The sequence below is a fragment of the Tachypleus tridentatus genome, chromosome 9 (assembly GCF_004210375.1).
Source record: "Tachypleus tridentatus isolate NWPU-2018 chromosome 9, ASM421037v1, whole genome shotgun sequence".
In the NCBI taxonomy this organism is placed as follows: Eukaryota; Metazoa; Arthropoda; class Merostomata; order Xiphosura; family Limulidae; genus Tachypleus; species Tachypleus tridentatus.
Window position 1 is genome coordinate 67,252,392 of NC_134833.1, and position 24,493 is coordinate 67,276,884.

The window sequence follows — 24,493 nt, forward strand, 5'->3', positions numbered from 1 at the left end:
ATTGCTAAAACATAATTTTATGATATTAATAATATTGTTCCTGTCTTAGTAATATCTACTTAAAACAACTTTTCACCAAACATGAACATGTTTATTGACTTATAACCCTAGCATCTGGGATTTGATCCCCCATGGTGGTCAGAGTGCAAATGGCTTATTTTGTAGTTTTCCATTAAAATAAACAGCAATAAATCTGCAGATTACAACACTAAACTTCAGGGTTAAATTCCCCATGGTAGAAACAGCACATAATACAATATAGCTTTGCTTTAAAACAACTGTGAAAGATATTTAAATTAACATTAATTTATCTCAATTTGACCTTAGACATAGTAATTTCTATCTTGTAGTGTGAGAAACAGCTGACCTAGCAGAAAAACAAACAGTTTCTATATGTAATACAATCAATAAGTTCATAAATATTAATTCTTTCTAACAGTGACATAACAGAAATATCAGTTTCACATATTTCTTTCTTTATTCACAGTTACAATAATATCAAACATAACTGAAAAAGAGGTTTTTCATGTTTCTGTCTTTCTTCACAGTTACAATAATATCAAAAATAACTGAAATACCAGTTGAATAACTTTAATCAACTTCTGGTTTACCTAAACCTTATCTGTCCACTGTAAACTATTGAAATAGAATAACTTTAGCTTATTTCTCGTTTAACTGACCCTTTTCTGTCTACTGTAAACTTTTCAAGTTGAATTACTTTAACATGCTTCTTGTTTACCTAATTCTTTTCTCCCTATGGTAAACTATTCAAGTTGAAAAACTTTCACCTATTTGTGGTTTACCTAATCCTTATCTGTCTACTCTAGTTTATTCATGTTGAATAACTTTAATCAACTTATAGTTGATTGAACCTTATATTTGAACCTTATCTGTCTACTATTGAATAACTTTAACTCTCTTATTATTTACCTAAACCTTATTTGTCCACTGTAGACTATTCAAGTTGAATAACTTTAACCAACTTACAGTGTACCTAATTTTTCTCTGCCTGCTGCTCACTATTCAGTTTGAATAACTTTAACCTTCTTATTGTTTTCGTAATCCTTATTTGTCTACTGTAGACTATTCGAGTTGAATAACTTTAATCTACTTATGGTTTACCTAAATCTTATCTGACTCCTATAGACTATTCAAGTTGAATAACTTTAACCTACTTCTAGTTTACCTTAGCCTTATCTATCTACTGAACACTATTCAAGATGAATGATTTCAATGAACTTATGGTTTACCTGATGTTTATCTGTCTACTGTAGACCATTCAATTTGAATAAAATTAATCAACTTTTGTTTTGCCTAATTTTTATCTACTTACTATAGACTATTGAAGTTGAATAACTTTAATCATCTGATGGTTTACCTTAACCTTATCTGCCTACTGTAGACTATTCAAGTTGAATAGCTTTAATCTACTTATGGTTTACCTAACCATTATCCGTCTGCTGAAGACTATAAATGTTGAATACCTTTAATGAACTTCTAATTTATCTGATCCTTATTTGTCTACTGTAGACTATTCGAGTTGAATAACTTCAACCTACTTATGGTTTACCCTATCCTTTTCAGTCTGTTGTTAATTATTGAACATTAATAACTTCAATGAACTTATGGTTTACCTAAATCTTATTTGTCTACATTAAACTATTCAAGTTCAATAATTTTAAACTACTTATGGTTTACCTAATTCTTATCTCTCTACTGCAGGGTATTGAAGGTGAATAACTTAAATCTACTTCTAGTTTATGTAATCCTTATTTGTCTACTGTAAACAATTCAAGTTGAATGACGTTAATCAGCTAATGGTTACCTAATCCTTATCTGTCTACTGTAAACTATTCAAGTTCAATAATGTTAATCAATTTATGGTTTACCTAATCCTTATCTGTCTACTGCAAACTATTCAAGTTGAAAAACTTTAATGGGCTTCTGGTTTACCTAATCCTTATCTATGCACTGTAGACTTTAGAAGTTGAATAACTTTTTATCTAATGGTTTATCTAAACCTTATCTGTCTACTGTAGACATTTGAAGTTGATTAACTTTAGCCTACTTATGGTTTACCTAAACCTAATCTGTGTATTATCTCTTCTTACTTTCTTATAACAAAAGAAAGAAATCCTTGGTATTTTTATGAGATTTTTATAATCATTACTTCATCTGTTATCAATATTTTTTAGATTTGAAATTTAGTTCCCTACAGTGGGTGTAGCAGATAGTCCAAAGAAATTTGCAGTAAAAAGAGAAATCAGAATTCTTGAAAGCTTTTTAGAATCTGTGTTTAAATATTATTGGTATTATTTCATTAATCAATTTTTTATGTTCCTATGAATATTACTGTGATGATTTCCAGGCACTCCCTCGGTGTAAAGGTTTGTCGTTAAACCACTACATGTTAAGACCAATCCAAAGGATTCCACAGTATAGACTTTTTCTTGAGCGATACTTGAAATATCTCCCTCCAGAAACTGCCGAGTACCAAGATACGAGTAAAGCTTTGGAGATCATAACGCAGGTTAATGAACAATCCAATGAATGCTTGAGACGTGAGGTAAGTCTAACCTAAATTAATATGATTAGTTAAATGTCCCCTAGAATCTTGGTATGTATCCTAAATGACTTAAGTCATTTCTTCAAGTTTTTAATACAAGGTTCAATAATATATAATTTGATAAATATAAGTAATGACATCAATAAGCACAAATCAACTCTGTTCTGTTTAGTGTCTGAAGCATATCTCACACTTTGTTCTATTTAATGTTTCATACATAGTCATATAAATATCTCTGGCACTTAGTTCTATCCAAAGTTTAAAAATAGTCTCACGAACACCTATAATACTTAATTCTATTCAGTGGTTGAAACTTAGTCTCATAAACACATTTATTACTTAGTTCTTTTGAATGTTTCAAACATAGTCTCACAATCATTTCTAATACTTTGCTCTATTCAGTGCTTGAAACATACCCTCATAAACACCTCTAATACTTAGTCTTATTCAGTGTTTGAAACATATTATCATAAACACCTTTAATACTTAGTCCTATTCAGCATTTCAAATATAGTCTGATAAACATCTTTAACACTCACTTCTTTTCAGTGCTGGAATCATAGTCTCATTAACACCTGTAATACTTATTTGTATTCAGTGTTTCAATAATGGTCTAATAAACACCTCTAATACTTAGTTCTATTCACTGTTTGAAACACAGTCTCGTAAACACATTTAATACTTAGTTCTATTGAATTTTTAAAATATTGTATCACAAATGTCTTTAATACATAGCTCTATTCAGTGTTTGAAACATAGTTTTACAATAATTTTTAATAATTAGCTCCATTCAATTTTTGAAACATAGTCTTGTAAACACCTCTAATTCTCAGTTCTATTAAGTTTTTCAAACATAGTCTGATACACATCTTTAACTCATACTTCTATTCAATGTTTGAACACCACTAATACATAGTTCCTTTCAGTGATGGAAACATAGTCTCATAAACATCTCTAATACTCAGTTCTATCGATTGTTGCAAACATAATCTCATAAACACCTGTAATACTTAATATTTAAAACATAGTCTGATAAAAATCTTTTATACGTAGTCTCACAGTCATTTCTAATACTTATCTGAATTTAATTTCTGAAACATAGTCTCATAAAAACCTCTAATACTTATCTGAATTCAATTTCTGAAACATAGTCTCATAAAAACCTCTAATACTTACATCTATTCAGTGTTTGAAACATAGTCGCATAAACACATCTAATACTTAGTTCTATTTCGTGCTTAAAACATGGTCTCATAAACATCTCTAATACTTAGTTCTATTCAATGTTAACACTTAGTCTCATAGACACCTTTTATACTTAGTTCTATTCAGTGTTTGAAATATAATCTCATAAACACCTGTAGTACTTAGCTCAACTTATTGTTCCATTCAGTTTAAAACACAGTCTCATAAACATTTCTAATACTTATTTCTATTCAATGTTTGAATCAGAGAACCATTAACATCACTAATACTCTGTTCTATTCAGTGTTTGAAACATAGTATCACAAAACAATTTGACATTTAGTTCTATTCAGTGTTTGAGACACTGTCTCATAACCATCTTTAACTTAGTTCTCTTTAGTATTTGAAACATAGTCTCATAAACACTTCTGATGATCAGTTCTATTTAATGTTTCAAATTAGTCTCATAAATACCTCTCTTAGTTCTATTCAGTGTTTCAAACATAGTCTTCTACACCTTTCTATTACGTAGTTCCATTTAGTGTTTGAAACATAGTCTTATAAACATCTCTAATACTCAGTTCTATTCAGAGTTTGAAAATTCTCTCATAAAAACCTCTAGTACTCAGTCCTATTCAGTGTTTCAAACATAATCCCTTAAATATAGTCTTACAGACACTTCTAATACGTAGTTCTATTCAATTTTTTAAAGATAGTCTCATAAACACCTTTAATACTTAGCTCTGTTTAGTGTTTGAAACATAATCTCAAAATGCCTCTAATACTTAGTCTATTTTGTGTTTGAAATATAGTTTCATAAACATCTCTAATACTTCTATTCAGTGCTTAAAACATAGTCTAATAAACATTTGTAATTTTTGGCTCAAATGCAGTGTTTGAAACATAGTTTCATAAACACCTTTAATAACTCAGCTCTATTCAATGTTTGAATGATAGTTTTATAAACACATGTAATACTTAGTCCTATTCAGTGTTTGAAATATAGTCTCATAAACATCTCTAATACTTAGTTCTATTTAGTGTTTGAAACACAGTTTCATAAACATGTCTAATACTCAGCTCTCCTCAATGTTTGAAACATGGTCTCATAAACACCTTTAATACTTAGTTCTATTCAGTGTTTTAAAAATAGTCTCATAAATTCCTGTGATATTCACTTCTGTTTAGTATTTGAAAGAGTCTCACAATCAATTCTAATACTTAGTTCCATTTGGTGTTTGAAACAGTCTCATAAATACTCTTAATTCTCAGTTTTGTTCATTGTTTGAAATGTAGTCTCATAAACATCCCTAATACTTTTATTCAGTGTTTTAAACATAGTCTCATAAAAAACTCTAACACTTAGTTGTATTGAATGTTTCAAACATAGTGTCATAAACATCATTAATACTTACTTCTATTCAGAGTTTCAATCATAGTCTCATAAACATCTCTAATACTTTGTTCTAATTAGTGTTTTAACCACAATCTCAATTATTTCTAATACTTATTTCTGTTCAATGATTGAAACTTTGTATCATGAACATCATTACTACTCTGTTCTATTCAGTATTTGAAACACAGTCTCATAAACATCTTTAATACTTAGTTTTATTTACTGTTTGAAACAGAGTCTCATAAACATCTTTAATACTTACACCCTTGTGCAAATTAATTGAAACAAATGGTCATTTTACAATATTTTCAGCATGACGGCCAGTGTAGGCTTTCTGGATCCGCTGATTTCTTTTAATAGTCATTTTTTACACAGACGGCGTCATTAGCTGTGTTTTGCAGTACGGTCGATCTATTTTTGGGATATATGACGAAATTTTGAGGAATATTACGTCATTCGAAATTGCATTAGAAGGGCAAGGAGACCAATCAAAAAACAACTTCTTACCAACTCAATGAAGAAAAAACGGTATCAATGGGGTCTGAAATACAAGAACTGGACGCAAGAACAATGGAGGAAGGTGTTATTCAGTGACAAGACTCATTTCTTTCTACAGGGTCAAAGAAGTCTGCATGTTCGCAGATCTCCAGGTGAGAAAGTTCAAGAATTTCACATCAATCAGTTCGTAAAACATCCCTTGAAGAAGATGTTTTGGGGCATTTTCAGCTACTATGTCATCGAAGGCTTACATATCGTAGAAGGTATTATGCGAGGACCACAGTACATCAAAGTTTTGCAGAGAAGAGTCGTTCCAGAAAGAGATTTCCAGATTGATCTGGCATTTTTCATCAAGATCTAGCTCCATGTCACACCACAAAACTTGTGAAAAATTTTATGACTACAACGAGAGTAAAGGTGCTGGACTGGCCTGGAAACTCTTCAGACTTAAATCCTATTGAAAATCTTTGGGTGATTTGTAAAGAAAGACTTCAGGGAAAAGACTGTACTATGAAAGATAAGCTAATTGAGGCCATAATTGAGGTGTGGTACCACGATCCAAAAATTAGTAAAGATTGCAGTCAGTTCGTGGACTCAATGCCAAAGCAGAATAATGATCTTTTGAAAAATAAAGGCAGTCATGTCATATATTAATTTGTTAGTAATTTTTGGATTCTCAGAAATAAAATGCAAAAAATTTAAAAAATCGTAATTTCCGTCTTGTTTCAATTAATTTGCACAAGGGTGTACTTCTATCTAAAGTTTGAAAGATAGTCTCATAAACATTGCTAATACTTAGTCCTATTCAGTGTTTCAAATATAGTCTTATAAACACCTCTAATATTCAGTTCTCTTCAGTGTTTAAAACATAGTATCATAAACACCTTTAATACTTAGTCTTATTTAGTGTTTGAAACATAGTCTCTTAAACATTTGTAATACAAAGTTCTATTCAGTGTGTGAAACATAGCCTCATAAACACCTCTTATACTTAATTCTCTTTAGTATTTGACAGATAATCTTATAAACATCTCTAACACTTAGTTCTATTCACTGTATCAAACCCAGTCTTATAAATACCTCTAATACTTAGTTCTATTCATTGTTTGAATCATAGTCTCATAAACATCTTTTATACTCAGTTCTATTTAGTGTTTTGAAGCATAATATCATAAATATTTCTCATACTCAATTATATTTACTATTTGAAAAATAGAAAGAACAGTTAATATCATATTTTTAATTTAAAGTAAAAATTAGTAATTCATAAATTTTATTTTGATTTATGCAAATGAAACGTTTTTGCAGGACAATTTTTCGAAGTTGCTTTCTATCCAGAATACTATTTTTGGAAATTTTGAAATTGTCAAACCAGGAAGAGTAAGTTTTTATTAAACTAGTGTTGGAAACATTGCATCATTTAAATATGATATTTCTGTATAGTTCTCATTTTGTTGAGTGAGTTGCATTAATTTATTTGGTGAAAATAATTTGAAGTACTATCCAAGTTAGTTTATTTCTTTCTTAAAGTTTATACATCATGTCACATGGTGTTAAAATAGAAACAATATGCTAATTGTACTAAATCTAATGTAAAAATAACTTAATTTCACAGTTTTAAAGCTCATCTATCAAGTAACTGAATATATGTGTATTATATATATATATGTGTGTGTGTGTGTATTTTATAAGTATGCATATATGTATTTTATATCTATATATGTGTGTGTGTGTATTTTATAAGTATGCATATATGTATTTTATATCTATATATGTGTGTGTGTGTGTATTTTATAAGTATGCATATATGTATTTTATATCTATATATATGTGTGTGTGTGTGTATTTTATAAGTATGCATATATGTATTTTATATCTATATATGTGTGTGTGTGTGTTTTATATGTATATATATGTATTTTATATCTATATATATGTGTGTGTGTATTTTATATGTATATATATATTTTGTATTTTATGTGTATATATGTGTGTATTTTATACATATATGTGTGTGTGTGTGTGTGTATTTTATTTTTTAATGTTGTTTTGTTAGAATACTTAAACTTGAAGAATCTTTAAACTATTTGATAAGAAACACATGCTAAAAATAAGGATATTGATGGTTATTTATTGTATTAATGACATGAGATCTGAGCTGAGAGATAAAATACTTCAACTTTTTATGTATTTAGTTCTAAGCAGAGACATAAAACACTTCAACTTGTGATGTATGTTTGTTATTAGTTTATTTGTTATGCCTTCTACATTTTCAGTTAGCTTAAATGTGATAATGATCTGTTTCTTCAAACTGACTTTGTTACATCTAAATTACTGTATATTACATATTGTGTATATTTAGGATGTTGCCATTGATATTACTTCTGTTATATTTGAACTATGTGTTTATTACGTTATCTTACAGTTAAATTACAATGTATTTCTTTAATGTTTCTTATTTTAAAGTTTAATACAATGTTTTTATTAAATGTTATCTTAAAGTTAAAGTATGATGTGTCAATTACATGTTGTTAACCTTAAAGTAAGATGTGTTTATTACATGTTGTTTATCTTAAAGTTAAAGGAGGATGTGTTTATTACATGTTGTTTATCTTAAAGTTAAAGGAGGATGTGTTTATTACATGTTGTTTATCTTAAAGTTAAAGGAGGATGTGTTTATTACATGTTGTTTATCTTAAAGTTGAGTTATGATGTAATTCATTGCACATATTTTATTCAAAATGTGTTATGATAGGATTATGTTATGTTTATTCACAATATGTTATGATAGGATTATGTTATATTTATTCACAATGATTTATACTGCTCTCTCTCTTTTGTTAATTTACCTTTACTGTGTTAACAGTGTGTTATGGTTTGCTTTCATGTTCTTTCCTTGTAAAGAATGTTTATGATATAATTTTTGTTGTGGTTTCTGCTAGCAATGGTTTAAGGCCTTGTTCTTTTATGTAGGTTATTCTGAAAATATTTTCATATCTTATATTATTGTTAGGGTTTTTGGGAAAGAATATGGTACTTGTAAAAAGTCCTATGCTGGCCTTGTCAAATATATTTTCATGTAATTAAATGTTCCTCTTTTCACCGATTTTGTTCACTCATGTCAAGAAATGATATATGTTTATATTGTTAACACAAATTTATAGGTTTTTCTTAAAGAAGGTGAATTGATGAAACTTTCAAGAAAAGAAATGCAGCCTCGATGGTTTATTTTGGTAAGTGTTCAAGTCATTTACTATTTTTATGTCTGAGATGAGTATTTTTACATAAATAACAAGAATGACTCTTTGATTTGAAAGAATATCTATTATCAGTGACTCTAATTAATAATATTTCTTAAATAATATCTATTATTGGTGACTTTAATAGGTAATGTCTCTTAAAGAATATCCATTATTGGTGACTTTAATAAATAATGTTTCTAAAATTGGTTATACTGTCAGGATCAGTATCATAGAGACAGATATATATGTATATATTAATATTGTTACAACTAGACATTTACTGACAGTTAAAAATAGATGTATATTGATATTGTTACAAATAGACATATATTGGAGTTGTTAAAAAGAGACATGTATTGATGTTATTACAAATACACATATTAATATTAATTTTTGTTTGTTAGCGTTTATTGAGTGTAGTGTATAGTGACATATGTTTATTAGATTTTGTTTGTTACATTTTATCGAATTTAATGAATAGTGACACATGTATATTAGATTTTGTTTGTTACATTTTATTGAGTTTAGTGAATAGTGACATATGTATTAAATTTTGTTCCATTTTATTGAGTTCAGTAGGAAGAAGTATTGATAATATAGTTTTTCTTTTATTGTTTCAGTGAATATCAACAAATATATGAATATATATAAATACTACTTTATCTCAATTGGTATGGATCAGCGAGTGGCTAGTTTTTAATTACTGACTTCAGACAAGTGACAGCAGTATTGCTTGGGTTCATATCTTTTCATAGTGGATAATACCATAAACTAATGTTTTCTTTACTTTTGGTCTTTTCTCAAAGAATAATAATACCTGTATGTTTTTAGTCCACTATTCCTTGGTGAAGAGTATTCCTAGAATTGGTGGTGAGTGATGTTCACTAGTTGCCTTCCATCTTGTCTAACACTTCAAAATTAGAGAATGCTAGTGCAGGCAACCCTCAAGTGTAAAATTCTTTAAAAAAAAACAAAAAACACCCTTGATCTGTTTCACTAACTAGCAATCTTTGACATCTAAGTCATCTTTTCTTCACTGAAATTCATGTTTTGGTCAGACAAAGAAATTACAACCAAACATGCAAGTTGTGTTTTATTTGACCTCGTCAAGAGACCAGCAGTGAATGTAGTTTCTGTTCTTTTCACTTTTCATATAATCAGTAATTTATATATTTTTATTCTTCACATATTAAACTTAGTTTCTGATATATCTTTACATATCTGTATATTTTCTTATACTCTGAAGTGTTCATAATGTATATTTAAGTTCGTTTGTTACTTGAATTTTTTACATTGTTCACTTGTTTAGAAATAAATTGATCTCCTGTCTATCCCATGTGACCTTACTCAGTTAACACCTTTATTTTGTTATCTGAACTTAACTACACAAGTATGGCTCTCTAAGTTTCTCTTTTCATGATCTCATTCAGTTCAACGACTACCTACTGTGCACAACACCTGTCCAAAAAAATCTCCTCATAGTACACCATGAACTTCCTCTGACCGGTATGAAAGTATCCATCCCTCAACAACAAGAGTATCAGAATGAGTTTAGCATCATAAGCGTACAACGCTCATACACAGTGGCTGCAAGGTACTTTATACATCTAAAAGTGAAAACAAGTTAATAAATATGTCATTGATGTCTCTCTTTAACAACAAAACACCACCTTTATCAAGCACTTACGTATAACACTGATGTCTCTTCAGCAATAAAACACCAGCTTTATCAAGTAAACACATATAACATTGATGTCTCTCTTTAACAATAAAACAGCAGCTTTATCAAGTGAATACATATATTGTGTGACATATTTATTTAACAATAATACAACAGCTTTATAAAGTGAATTCATGTATTGTTTGGTATATTTATTTAACAAAAAAAAAACTAGCTTTATCACATGAATTCATATATTGTTTGGCATATTTATTTAAAAATAAGACACCAGTTTTATTAAGTGAATTCATATATTGTCTGACATATTTATTTAACAATAAAACAACAGCTTTATGTTCTACTTAATCATGTTACATTTGTTTATCAAGCAATAAAACATTTGATTTATCAATATTTATTTATGCATTCATTTAACATTAAAATGATTACTCATTACAAGTTTTTTTTAGATCGGAGATGACTGAAGTAAAATGTTATTTTACAGGTTTCTTGTGATCAGAGATTACTGAGGTAAAGTGTTTTTTACCAGTTTTCCAAGATCAGAGATGACCATAGTAAAGTGTTATTTTTACAGGCTTCCTGAGATCAGAGATGACTGAAGTAAAGTGTTATTTTACAGGTTTTCTAAGGTCAGAGATGACTGAAGTGTTATTTTACAGGTTTCTCAAGATCAGAGATGACTGTAGTAAAGTGTTATTTTACAGATTTCCTGAGATCAGAGATGACTGAAGTAAGGTATTATTTTTACAGGTTTCCTAAGATCAGAGATCACTGAAGTAAAGTGTTATTTTACTGGTTTTCGAGATCAGAGATGACTGAAATTACATGTTATTTTTACAGGTTTCCTGAGATCAGAGATCACTGAAGTAAAATGTTATATTACAGATTTTTTTATGTCAGAGATAACAGTAGTAAAGTGTTATTTTTACAAGTTTCTTTAAATGAAAGATGACAGTAATAAAGTATGATTTTTTATAGGATTCCTGAAGTCAGAGATGACTGGATCAGTGCATTATGTGAAGCAATTGAAGAAAACATTTCCAGGCGGAGGTCATTGCACATGGTTTGTTCACAAGAAATAAAATATTCCTAAACATTTTCATTGTAGTTATAAACTACCTTATAACACCAAATGTGTTTATTTTTTTTTCATTGGACATTCAACATTTTCTTTCCAACTCCATTACCATTCCACTAAAACACAAATTTTATCTGACAATACAAAGCTTCAAATGGTTTACGTAATAAATTCCAATTAAAATGAAAATAAGCATTTCTAAAGCACGTGTTTTATATGTTAATTTGTATAGCTTATTGTTGAAATGTTACCTGTTGCAAACAAGAGTTATAAAATAAACTTATAGATTGAAATAAGAAAAGTTAAAGTGAATAAATAAAGTACTATTACTATCCCTTTTTTCTATTCACCTGCTGTCTTAGTTACTTGTTGGGAATGGGTTATCTAAATTTTCTGTCGTACTTTGGTAAGGATATGTACAGAGAATGGTCGTTTCTTGTCAACATTTAAATAACTATGATTGGATAAAAACTAAACTGGAAATGTGTTTACCTAACGTTGGTCTTTATAAGGAGATTCGGAATATTTTCCTATACTTGTGTGTTACATGTAAACTGGTAACAACACAAGACACTCATCTTTATGATTTCCATAAGTTACCACAAGAGTAACAGAGGTTACTACCAATCTTCAAGTTAAAATAGAACTATTAATAAATTTCATTCACAGAAGTGTTTGAATCTTGTAGAGTCTATCTAATGCAACAAAATACTAGAACACGTTAACATAAAAATTAGAGACATAGGATGTTATGAGTTCATTCTTGTTGAATTTAGAAAAAGTTTTTTTGGAATGAAATATTAAATTCTGGCAGATATAAGGAAAACGTTGAAATGCCATTGTACCAAATGCATGTTTCAGTAAAGAGACAAACAGCTTACTTCGACAATGTTGAATGTGATCCGAACCAATTAAACAAGAGAATCCACTGAATAACTGTGTTTTAGAGAGGATAGTTGGTGGTTCCAAGTGGGTAAACATTTCTGCAAACATATGGAAATGGAATTGAGACATTCAGGAAAGTCCCCTGTGAAAACACTTTGAGTTAATGTACAAAGGAGTCCAATGTGAAAACACAAGTTGATGTATAGCAGAGTTCTCTCTGAAAACACTTGGAGTTTATGTCTAGAGGAGTTCCCTGTGAAAACACTAGGAGTTGATATAGAAGAGTCTGCTGTGAAAACACTTGGAGTTGATGTATAGAGAAGTCTCCTGGGAAAAAATTAGGAGTTGATATACAGAAGAGTCCCTTGTAAAAACATAAGGATTTGATGCATAGAAGAGTCCCCTGAGGAAATATTAGGAGTTGAAAAACAGAGGAGTCCACTGTGAAAACATTAGGAGTTGATATACCAAGAAGTCCACTGTGAAAGCATGAGGAGTTAATATACAGAGGAGTCCACCAAGAAAACATTAGGAGTTGATATACAGAGGAGTCCACTGTGAAAACATTAGGAACTGATATACAGAAGAGTCCCCTGTGGAAACACTAAGAGATGATATACAAAGGAGACCACTGTGAAAACATCAGGACTTGATATAAAGAGGAGTCCACCATAAAAACATTACGAGTTTATATACAGAAGAGTCCACTGTGAAAACACTAGGAGTTGATGTACAGAGAAGTCCACTTTGAAAACATTAGGAGCTGTTATACAGAAGAGTCCACTGTCAAAATATTAATAGTTAATATACAGAGGAGTCCACTGTGAAAACATAAGGAGTTTATGTACAGTATAGTCCACTGTTAAAACATTTAACAAGCAATATAAAATAAAAGATTCACCAGCTGCGTCCAACGTATTTAAAAAGATCAACTCACCTTTCAGGAAGCTAGTGCTGTGTTAGTATTAATGTTATTAAAATAATGTGGCATCATTTATAACACTGTAAGTAATAAGTCATTTTTGTTTTCATTTTAACACGGTTTAAATTTCACATGCTATTACTTCTACTACTATTAAATGTGTTTAATATAGGTGCTAAACTGCGAGAGTAACACAAGAGCTCAAACATATCTTTAGTTTACTAGTTGATTATTGTCTACTAGCTCGAGGATGATATTGTCTCAGACTTAATATTTGATTATTGTCTACTAGCTTGAAGATGATATTGTCTCAGACTTAATATTTGATTATTGCTTCCTAGATTGAGGATGATAGTTCTGCAGAGGAAGATCAGTCAGATGAAGAGATTGGCAGAAAAGCTCCAGTCTGGATTCCTGATGTTAGTGTAACAATGTGTCAGCTGTGCACAAGGGATTTCACAATGACCTATCATCGACATCATTGTCGAGGCTGTGGAAAGGTAGAAAAGTCACATTACATCTTCATAAATGAACTGACATTTAGAACAGATAATTTAAAGAAACAGATAAGTTATTTATGAAAAGACAAGCCTTTTGTATCAAAAATAATACTTATCTCCTGTTGCCATGGGATACAGGTTGTGGTTTTGAGTTAAAGATCTATGTAACAATAAGTAGAAACAACAATAATACTCTTCCTCCACTATATTACATCAATAATACAGTCCCTCCACTAAACTTATGTTCCATGAATAATAAACCATCATTAATCTATGATTAACTTATACCATTAGAACTGCGTGATCAACTTACACCATGAGTACCACATGATTAGCTTACACCATTTGAACTACGTGATCAACTTACAGCATTAATACATCTTTTACTAACACCACTTGAATTACATGATTAACTTATACCACTACAAGTTAATGATCAATTTATATCATTAGTAGTACATGATTAACTTCCACCATTAGTACTACATGATTAACTTATATCATTAGTACCACATGATCAACTTATACCATTAGTACTACATGTTTAATCTATACCACTAGTAGTACATAATCAATTTATATCATTGGTAGTGCATGATTAACTCCCACCATTAGTACTACATGATAAACTTATACCATTAGTACCACTTGAACAACTTACACTATTAGTACGACACAGGGGCGTAGATATTTTACACCAGATGGTGGGGGATGATTTTTGCAACCACTTATGTGAACTATTCAACTTGCAAATTGGTGATCTTTGATTATGTGAACCTGAAAGCTGTAAACATGCAGTCACAGAGTAATCTTGTTGCCACGATACTTCAAGGTTTCCATGTAGGTTTGTGTAAGTGAGGTGTTGTGAACAGTTTTGAAAATGTTAATAGAATAAAGAATAAAGACATGCAGTCACAGAGTAATCTTGTTGCCACGATACTTCAAGGTTTCCATGTAGGTTTGTGTAAGTGAGGTGTTGTGAACAGTTTTGAAAATGTTAATAGAATAAAGACAAATGTGTCACAAATTAACTGCCACATGAATTTATTCCTGCACACTGCACAGTATAAAAGATGGCCATTATACTTGACAAGGTTACTAATAACTTTCATTGCATGAATTACGTTTTCAAATATTAATAAAATTAGTAATTACCCTTGATAAGTTTATATCTACTGAAAAACTATTTATGTTGTTTGATAAAAATAATTAAAATGTCTTTGCAAACTCTTGAAAATTATACATCAATACAATGTAGCACATAATTATTCATACTTTTCATTGAAGTAAGATTCATTTAGTCCTCTGGTCTACATTTCCCAAACGTATACCTCCTTTATGATGATCTGTTTATGAATTCTTTCTTAAGTTCTTCTATATTTATCTTGTCGACCTCATCTTTGTGAGTGTAGCAAACTGCCACATGGTTGAGGCAACACTGAGACATAGTTGACCTTAACCACGTCTTTAACCGTCTTAATGCAGAAAAGCTGCGTTCACATTCGCAGCTGGATACTGGACATACAAGCAAAATTTTCATGAGAAGAAGCATTTCACTAAACATCTGCTTGCTTGTTTCATGCATCTTACAGTAAGCATTCTTCGCACCTTTCAGAGATACTGCTTTTGTTGTTCCTTTGAACATGGACAACTGAAACTCGAGCCATTGTGTAGAGATTTCTGGATAGAAGTTTATAACCGAGTTGTCAATTTTTTCAGATGTGATCATGTTCCCAAGTGCCAGATATTACCTCAAGTCATTGTTGTCTGCATTGAATCTAGTGGTCAGATGTTCTATGACTGTGTCCACAAATTAAAAATATTGGCTTCTGTAGTAATCTCTAGCTGTTGCAGAATGGTGTGCTGAGCCATCACCTGTGATCCTTTTGGGGGGTCTGTGAATGCGTGGTAGTTCAATAGGCACCAGATCTAGGGAAGTTACCTTTTTCTCAGCTTCATCAAATATCTTGTTGTAATTTTTCTCTGTTCGCAATACCCGAAATTGTTCAACTGTCATTGCAGATGCTTCAATCATGCCAGATACTGTCGCTGATTTTGCTTGGAACCCACAGTTTAGTTTCTCTAATGCAGTTAATGGATGCTGAGACATCAACAATCCTAAAACTGTCTTTCCTTTGTCAAATCTGTCCAGCAGAACTCGTGCTTTCACTACTACATCTGATTTTTCATTTGCTAATTCAGACAAATAATCAACAATGTTACTGTAGTGATAATTAGCACATATAATTGCAGATAGGTGGAACAACCAGCGTGTTGGATACAGTGGGCGGATGTATCTAACTGGACCATTGTGACTGTCTGACGATACAATATTTTCAAAGATTATCTTGTATCTGCCTGACCTCTGAAGCAAGAAACCAAGTTCATGTACCCACTGGATAAAATCTCGAACACATTCACAAGCTTCAACTGCATGTTGCATAATTAAATGAGCCTTGTGTGCTCCTCAGTGAAAAAACAATGCTGACGGTTGTTTCTCTTTTATTTTTGCCTGGCATCCACTGTACGCACCACTCATGTTAGCGGCTCCATCATAAGTTTGTGCTCTTGATCCTGACAGTGGTAAATTGAGTCTAGTCAGTACATCAAGTATAGTCAATGATATTGTTTCACCAGTTGTATTGGAAACACTGTACAAACCAAGAAATGTCTCGTGGACGTCAAGGTTCTCATCTTCGTATCATACACATATTGCTTTCTGTTCGGCACCTGTAACATCTTGAGTGCCATCAACCATTAATGCAAAGATTTTACTTTGCTGCACTTTGTGTGCTATGTTTCTCAGTATTTGATGGCTGAACCTCTCCATTATTTCATTCTGAGTCTGGGGTGATCTGAATGTGGTTTTCTTTGACAAGTAGGCCGTCAACTTAGGATCTTCCTCTTCCAGGAGCTTCATTAACTGCAGGAAGTTCCCCTCCGTATCAGTATGTCCACATAATGCTGAACCTTGACGCAGTAAGAAACGTAAACTTCTGAATATTTTGACTAGACTTCTTTTGCATTCTTCCTGCTGCTTCTTTTTTCCATCGTGTAGCTGGACAGTCACTGGAGTTACATCAAGTAAACCTTCTGGAGATACAGCGAATCTGTGCTGAAAGGAGGATTTGTGTTTGTTGAATTTCTGTTTTGCCTTTTTCCATTTGCAAAACCTAGTGGATATGAAGGTATACTCCACTGTCCTCTCCAATTTGCCTATAAAAAGGCCTCTATTTTCTGCCTTGGTACGATGAAAGCATATGACTTTTTGAGTCTGATTGTCGAAGTGCAGCCATGGGAACTCATCAAACAACTTGCCCTGGTAGTTGATATTTTGAGATTCTGCTTTCTGTCGTGGTATTAGTTGTGCGTCTGGGTGATATGGCTTTCCACACTGTATCTGTGGAGTGTCAGATTTTTCATTACTGCACAAACTTGTTTCACAACTATCTGGTGGTTCATGATGTGCAATAGTTGCACAAGCATTTTCAGACTCGTCCTCTGATGAACATGGTATTTCCTCTGTATGGCAAGTTTCTATTCTTTTGCTTGAGGTTGTTGGATTATCTACATCTGCATTGTCACTTGTAGTACTAGTAACTGGCTTGCAGAACTGTCTGATATCGGAAAGTTTCAGACGCTTTCTTGTCATAATTGGAATCTGTTTCCCAGATGACTCAACAGGCAAAAATACAGTCTTTATTGAAAACTCTAACGTACAACAAACGAAAATAGAACAGAATGGAAGTAGGATTGAACTGTACAATGTATTTAAGTCGAACAGGCGAACCTTACAGTGACTACCGAGCCGACTGACCGCCTGGGCATCGCTGGGACAATAATGTGTGCCAGTTACAACACAAGTAATTGCAAGTTACTCGAAAGATACTTAAACAATAAAAAATATGTTATATTCTTGTTAAAGCTCATCAAAAGTCAAACACGTTGTGATATGTCTATAAGCACGTATATTAAATAAAAACACCTAAACAAAAACTAGCAATACAATTCGAGTAGAGGCTTCAGGCCGTTTAAACTGCTCCTTTTGTGTTCTAATTATACAATAAAATACAATATTTTTACTATCTATGATAAGATAATATATCGTTCTTTTACCATAAAGCACCAGAAATTTATTAGAGGGCGGTGATAATCTGAAATTTCATGGATTAATGAGGGCTACAAACACAGGTCTAATGAGCCCTGTTGTAAAATCGAGGCTCAGACTAAAGGGAACAAAGGGGGTGATGTGGGGCGCTTCTGTATCCGAGCGACCCGAACCTGTCGTTAAATGTACACTAAACGTACACTATGATCAGCGGCTTCGGCAGCTGAGGAGAGTAAGGCGTTCGACAATAAAACCGGCTAGACATGCATAAGAACAAATGGCGTATGAAAACCGCACAATATACACATAAGGTTGATGAAGCTACAAGCTACAAATGGCTTGCCAGATCTAGATCACAGGAGTTTACGCTTGGGAGTAATATTTTCGAATTTCATGCTCTGTTCAATCTGTTGTGATGAAAATTTTACTTAATCTTACACTACGTACAAGACGTAGGTAGATTCTGTGATAGTGCTTGCAAGCCTTGCATGTATACTTAGGCCTAATGACTGATACTTACAAACTATCGCTTTGATCGAAAAGCTTAGAAGCACGCCTGTATTAAAGATGTACATTTCGGCCACTGAAAAAGCCTACATCTAGGCCTAATTATGTAATTCAATTGCTAAGAACACGAGAATCACAAGAACAAACACACAATTTGTAGGCCTGTGATGCAATAAAACAATTCAAAAGACCAAACTGTTGGAGGCATGATTGTATGTACCATACCCCCCACCTAAAATGAAGGGGGATGTATCACCCCATCCCCCCAGGATCTACGCCCCTGGTACTACATGATCAGCTTACACCATTAGTACTACATGATTAACCTACACCATCAGTAGTACATGATTAACTTGCACTATCAGCACTACATGATCAATTGTTATTATAATCAACCTAAACTACCAAGATATAATAACAGCTCTTTTCTACTAACACATGAATATATTATTTTACAATGTATTTGTAATGTACACTGATTCATATAATAAAACATGATTCAGTTACTTCAAATGTTTACTTTACTTTAGTGTTATTACTGTGTTATTTGTATTAAGTACCTCATATCTGTTTCTCTATCAGATAATTTAATCACATGTTTTCCTTCATTCCTTATACTTTTCAACTTGTAGATGTGGTAACTTATTTTATTCTTTCATACTGAGTTAGACTGGGTGATCATCTCTTGATGATTATAGATATGATCTTGTGATTGGACAACACTATTTTCTATGCCTTTTCTATAAAGTGCCCCTCAGTGGGTTATTTTTAATGATTTGACATTTGTTTGATTACATTGGTTGTAAAATTATAACTTTTCTTTCCAGGTTATTTGTTCTGCCTGCTCAGCTAACAGGGCACCTTTATATTACCTTCATGATAGAATGGCTAGAGTCTGTGACAGATGTCTTTTAGCCTTACAGCAAGGTCTGTATTTCTCAAGTTTTTTAGCTTCATTGTACTAAAGTTATTTACACATTTTATATCTCAAGAGAAATTTTTTATAACTGACCAAACTCATTTCTACTGAGTTTCCAAGATTTATTAAATTACCTACTAGTGAAACAGCCAAATTACTATAACCATTTTCTACTGGGATATACTAGCTAATTATGTGCACTGATGACTGGGATACCTTATAATAATCATACACACACTACTCTGAATAAAGTACACAATCTTAACTTATTGAATAATAAACATACACACACTACCCTGAATAAGGTATACACACACTATACTGAATAAAGTACACATATTTAAGTTACTGAATAATAATCATACACACACTTCCCTGAATAAGGTAACACACACTTAACTTACTGAATAATAATCATACATTCACTATCCTGAATAATGAACACATGCTTAGCTTACTGAATACTAATAATTCACACACTACCTTGTTTCTTTGGTTTTTTGTGTATAATATAATCCTGTTTGATGTGAAACTGTAATTTAAAGAGTGAGGTCTTATATCTGTTTAGTTTCTTAAAACGATACTACATTATTCTCGAATCTGATAGAATGCTTTATTTATATTCATATTTTCTTTATTTAATATACTTTGTTGAACAATGTTAGCGTAATAAACTGTTATTTTGGACAACATAAATTAAATGTAGGTAATAATATTAAAAGTTTTCATGTATTAAAAACCATTGATAAGAACCACACACTACATGGCCTTCTAATTAGAAAGTTCGGCTATTTCAGCAACACCGTTGCAACAGGTGTATAAAATCAAGGACACAACCATGCAATCTCCATAGACAAACACCGGCAGTAGAATGGGTCGTACTGAAGAGCTCAGTGACATTAAATGTGGCACAGTCATCGGATGCCACCTTTCTAATAAGTCAGTTCATCAAATTTCTGCCCTGCTAGAGCTGCTCTTGTCAACTTAAAGTGCTGTTATTGTGAAGTGGAAACGTCTAGGAGTAACAACAGCTCATCCACGAAGTGGTAGGCCACACAAGCTCATAGAACGCATAGCGCAACCGCACACAAGCCTATAGATCACTATAAACAATACCAAGCGTCGGCTGGAATGGTATAAAGCACACTGCCATTTGACTCTGGAGCATTGAAAACGTGTTCTCTAGAGTGATGAATCACGCTTCACTTTCTGGCAGTCTGATGGACGAATGTGAGTTTGGTGGGTGCCAGGAGAATGCTATCTGCTTGTATAATGCCAACTGTAAAGTTTTTTGGATAAGGAATAATGGTCTGGGAATGTTTTTCATTGTATAGGCTTGGCTCTTTAGTTCCAGTGAAGGGAAATATTAATGCTACAGCATACAGTGACATTCTAGAGAATTGTGTGCTTCCAACTTTGTGTCAACAGTTTGGGGAAGGTCCTTTTTTGTTTCAGCATGACAATACCCCCATGCACAAAGCGAGGTCCATAAAGACATGTTTTGCCGAGATTGGTGTGGAAGACCTTGACTGGCCTACACAGAGCCCTGACCTCAACCCCATCGGACACCATTGGGATGAATTGAAACGCCGATTGCGAGCCAGGCCTTCTCGCCCGACCTCACTAATGCTCTTGTGGCTGAATAGGAGCGAATCACTGGAGTCATGTTCCAAAATATAGTGAAAACACTTCCTAGAAGAGTAGAATCTGTTATAGCAGCAAAGGGGGGATCAACTCCATATTAATGCCCATGGTTTTGGAATGAGATGTTCAACAAGCACATATGAGTGTGATGGTTGGGTGTCCACATACTTTTGGCCATGTAGTGTATCTGTGATACATAACAACTGTTAAACATGATTACATATTTCATTTAACTTTGGATATAAAAAATGTATCTGTTAAGAAAGGAGGCTAATATAAAAAATCACTTATTCTATCCTGATTGTAATTATTACTATGCATTGTTCTATATTTAGTTGTCGTCTTTCATGAATAGTTTCTTTTTTCAATAGTTGGATGAAAGCCTCGAGAGAGGTCATTGTTGGTGAGTGAAGAGCCACCAATTCTCCAGTAAAATGAACACACGAGCGTAGTTTCATTCAACGGATGATTCACTTAAACCAACGAAAGTAAAACATTATCTTGTGGGAAGATTGGAGCGAATGTTCTTGTAAGACGTTAAACTAAGAAAGAAATTTGCTCTAATACATTGACTGTAATTTAATGTGTTTTTTTCTTCTTCTTTATCTTTTGAAGACAACTTGAATTTGAGGCTATTTTAGGTTAAATGTTTATGCGTTTGCTGAAAGATAACCTTCTCACTGGTACATTGGAAACATTAGTTGATCACTTTGTTAAAAAATATATTGTCTTAGCTTATAAAAGTGAAAATTCGTGTGTTCTAACTAACATGCTTTTGCATTTGCTCTATTCTTTAATAGTCTAGAAATGAAAACAGAAAATTTAAAAACAAAAAAGTATGAAGTGACGAAGCAAAAAATAATGAATTACTATATTCTTCAAGAAAAAAATAACGATTTTAAACACTTACTTAAACTCTGTTCTAGTTTTAGTATAATACGTTTATTGTCCTCCAAAATATTACCCAAGCAAACTCAAATAGTTTTTTTACGATACTAAAGATTTTTCCAGTATATTTATGTTACATTTTTATGGCATGGATACTTATATATCATCATTTTGGATGTTGTGTTCTGTAAGTTTATGCATCAACAGCTGGCAATATTATATACTTTAATTTTGAGATTATGTTTAATTTTACTAAAATTAAAACATAATCGAGGGCTCTTTACAGGTAAGGTATATTACTATATTAGATGTTTTTCTTGCTAAGCTTTTTGTTGAATCGAGCAACGAAAAAAATAATATAACAAACAAAACAGTTGTAAAGAAAGTATTTGGCCATTTCGTACACATTAGTCCTAAGTACTTGGAAAGTACAGAAACAGACCTTTCTTACAATAATATTTAATGGATGAGTTATATCGTATGTAATACTACATATGTAGTATCCGTGAGGCCTGTACCATGTTTAGAAGACAGGGCGCTTTATCTTTATGCGTTCTTTATCGTTACTTAATTTTTAAATCTGTACTGTGACTGCCGCAGTTTTATTCAGTTTTTCTCTTCGAAGCAAAAGAGAAACAGAAATTCGCTTCGGAGTGATTAAAAAAAAATCTACAGAGCCGCTACCTTCCTTTTCACTCTGTGGTATTTTGATTTTTTATTTATTTATTTAATAACAATCACAGAAGAATACGTTGAAAAATGTCTATATTGTGGATGCGAGGCCACTAGCATTTACTGCTTATAATAATAGACTAATACAGCAGTAGTGAAGTATTTAAAAATAATTATTTCAGATTGTGTACAAAGACGTTATGTATTTACATGAACTCAGTAGCAACATGTGTTAAAACTGGAGTTATATGAGCAAAAATAAGTCCGTCAAAATTACGTATCAGTGTGTCGGAAACTAAAGTTAATTGTAAAGTTTATCATACTTTAAGGTAACTATGATAATTTATAAGTATTCATATACCATTTGATGAGGACTCAATACTTATTTTTCAGAACATGGACATCTTCACAATAAAGTTGGAAAACAACCTTTAATCTCCAGATAATAACAACAAATCAGTCAACATTTGGCCCTAACGACTTCCTCAGGTCTAGTAAGTACAAGAACTGTTAAAATAGCTATTGTATAACTAACTACACCTGATGAAGCCTTAAGGTTGAAATGTTAGCTGGAATAAACATTTTAATTATCCGACTAGTAAAGGTTTCTTTTGTTTCTTACTTCATCCCTGAGAAGCCTCAATATACAGTGTCTACGTTCAGTTTATTTTAAACTTTCAGCTGCTTAAAGATGACATCCGTTTCAGAAAAAAGTTATAGTTTACACTTGTGTTGTTTTTTTATCCAACACACTAATGTTGTTATCTTGCACGAGTTTTGTTTTGAATGTTCTGACTATATTATAATAAATATACAAAAAATAGAAAATAAAAGTTGAACAAGTTGTTCCGTTTATCGTTTGTAATAAGTTTTGAGGATTTGATACAAAATGTTTCCTTTTGTATGGGATTGTTATTTGGATTCTGTTATAATCTGAAGCATTGAAAACACTACCTATAGCAGTGTTACCTATTGGCCAAATGATTAACTATCTACACTCATAAATCAGTATAAAATGTTAATTATATTATACAGAATTACGTATTTCAACTGTTTTATATGGAAGAACGAGTCTTCTCATCCTAAATCTATTAGGTATTATTTATAAATCCGCTCCTTACGATACAATATTTCCCGTACTTTAAGCTATGGATGTGCCATAAGAGTGAGAGTCACTTCCATAGTATGAATGTTGATCGTAGGCTAATGCTAAGTAGCTGCTTTCTTTATAGTCATGTCATAAGGATGACAGTCAATCCCTTAGTTCAGATGGTGGTAATAGGGCTCTGCTGTCAACTTTCTCTTTAGTGACGTCACAGTCAATCCCTTAGCGCAGACAGTGATGACAGTATTCAGCTGTCTGCTTTCGCTTTAGTCACGTTATAAGAGTGACAGTCAATGACGAAGCTCAGATGTGATGGCATGGTTCAGTTAACTGTCTGCTTTCTCTTTAGTCACGTTATAAGAGTGACAGTGAATCATTTAGTGCCGATGGTAATGGCAGGGTTCAGCTGCTTGCCTTGCCTTCAGTCAGTAGTTCGAACCTAGGAGCGACTTAGTAACCTTGCTATAAATATAAAACTCAGCTTATGCTTATAACATTTGTATAACACATCAAAATTTATTCTGCTAGTATACTGGTTTCGAGAGAACAGTAATATTGGTTAATTAGTAATTACAATGTTTATAACAGTTCTAGTAACTTATTAGTGTGAGTATTGATTTCTTGTAGTATTGGTTTTCAATGGTTGATTGTGGTAATCATGACTTGAAGTGTATATAAATAAAGTAGTTCATTTAAA

General features: G+C 32.0%; 1 protein-coding gene across 2 annotated transcripts in view; it reads left to right on the forward strand.

Moving 5' to 3' along the window:
• LOC143225380 (uncharacterized) overlaps positions 1 to 24,493 on the forward strand; it is a 65,320-nt gene extending 40,827 nt beyond the window's left edge. For both annotated transcript variants that reach the window (XM_076454666.1, XM_076454667.1), the window contains exons 7-14: positions 2,369 to 2,566; positions 6,954 to 7,025; positions 8,810 to 8,878; positions 10,318 to 10,481; positions 11,547 to 11,631; positions 13,795 to 13,953; positions 19,396 to 19,495; positions 21,503 to 24,493. In XM_076454666.1, the coding sequence (XP_076310781.1) occupies positions 2,369 to 2,566; positions 6,954 to 7,025; positions 8,810 to 8,878; positions 10,318 to 10,481; positions 11,547 to 11,631; positions 13,795 to 13,953; positions 19,396 to 19,495; positions 21,503 to 21,510 (855 nt within the window). In that variant the 3' untranslated portion in view covers positions 21,511 to 24,493. The remainder of the gene's footprint in view (positions 1 to 2,368; positions 2,567 to 6,953; positions 7,026 to 8,809; positions 8,879 to 10,317; positions 10,482 to 11,546; positions 11,632 to 13,794; positions 13,954 to 19,395; positions 19,496 to 21,502) is intronic.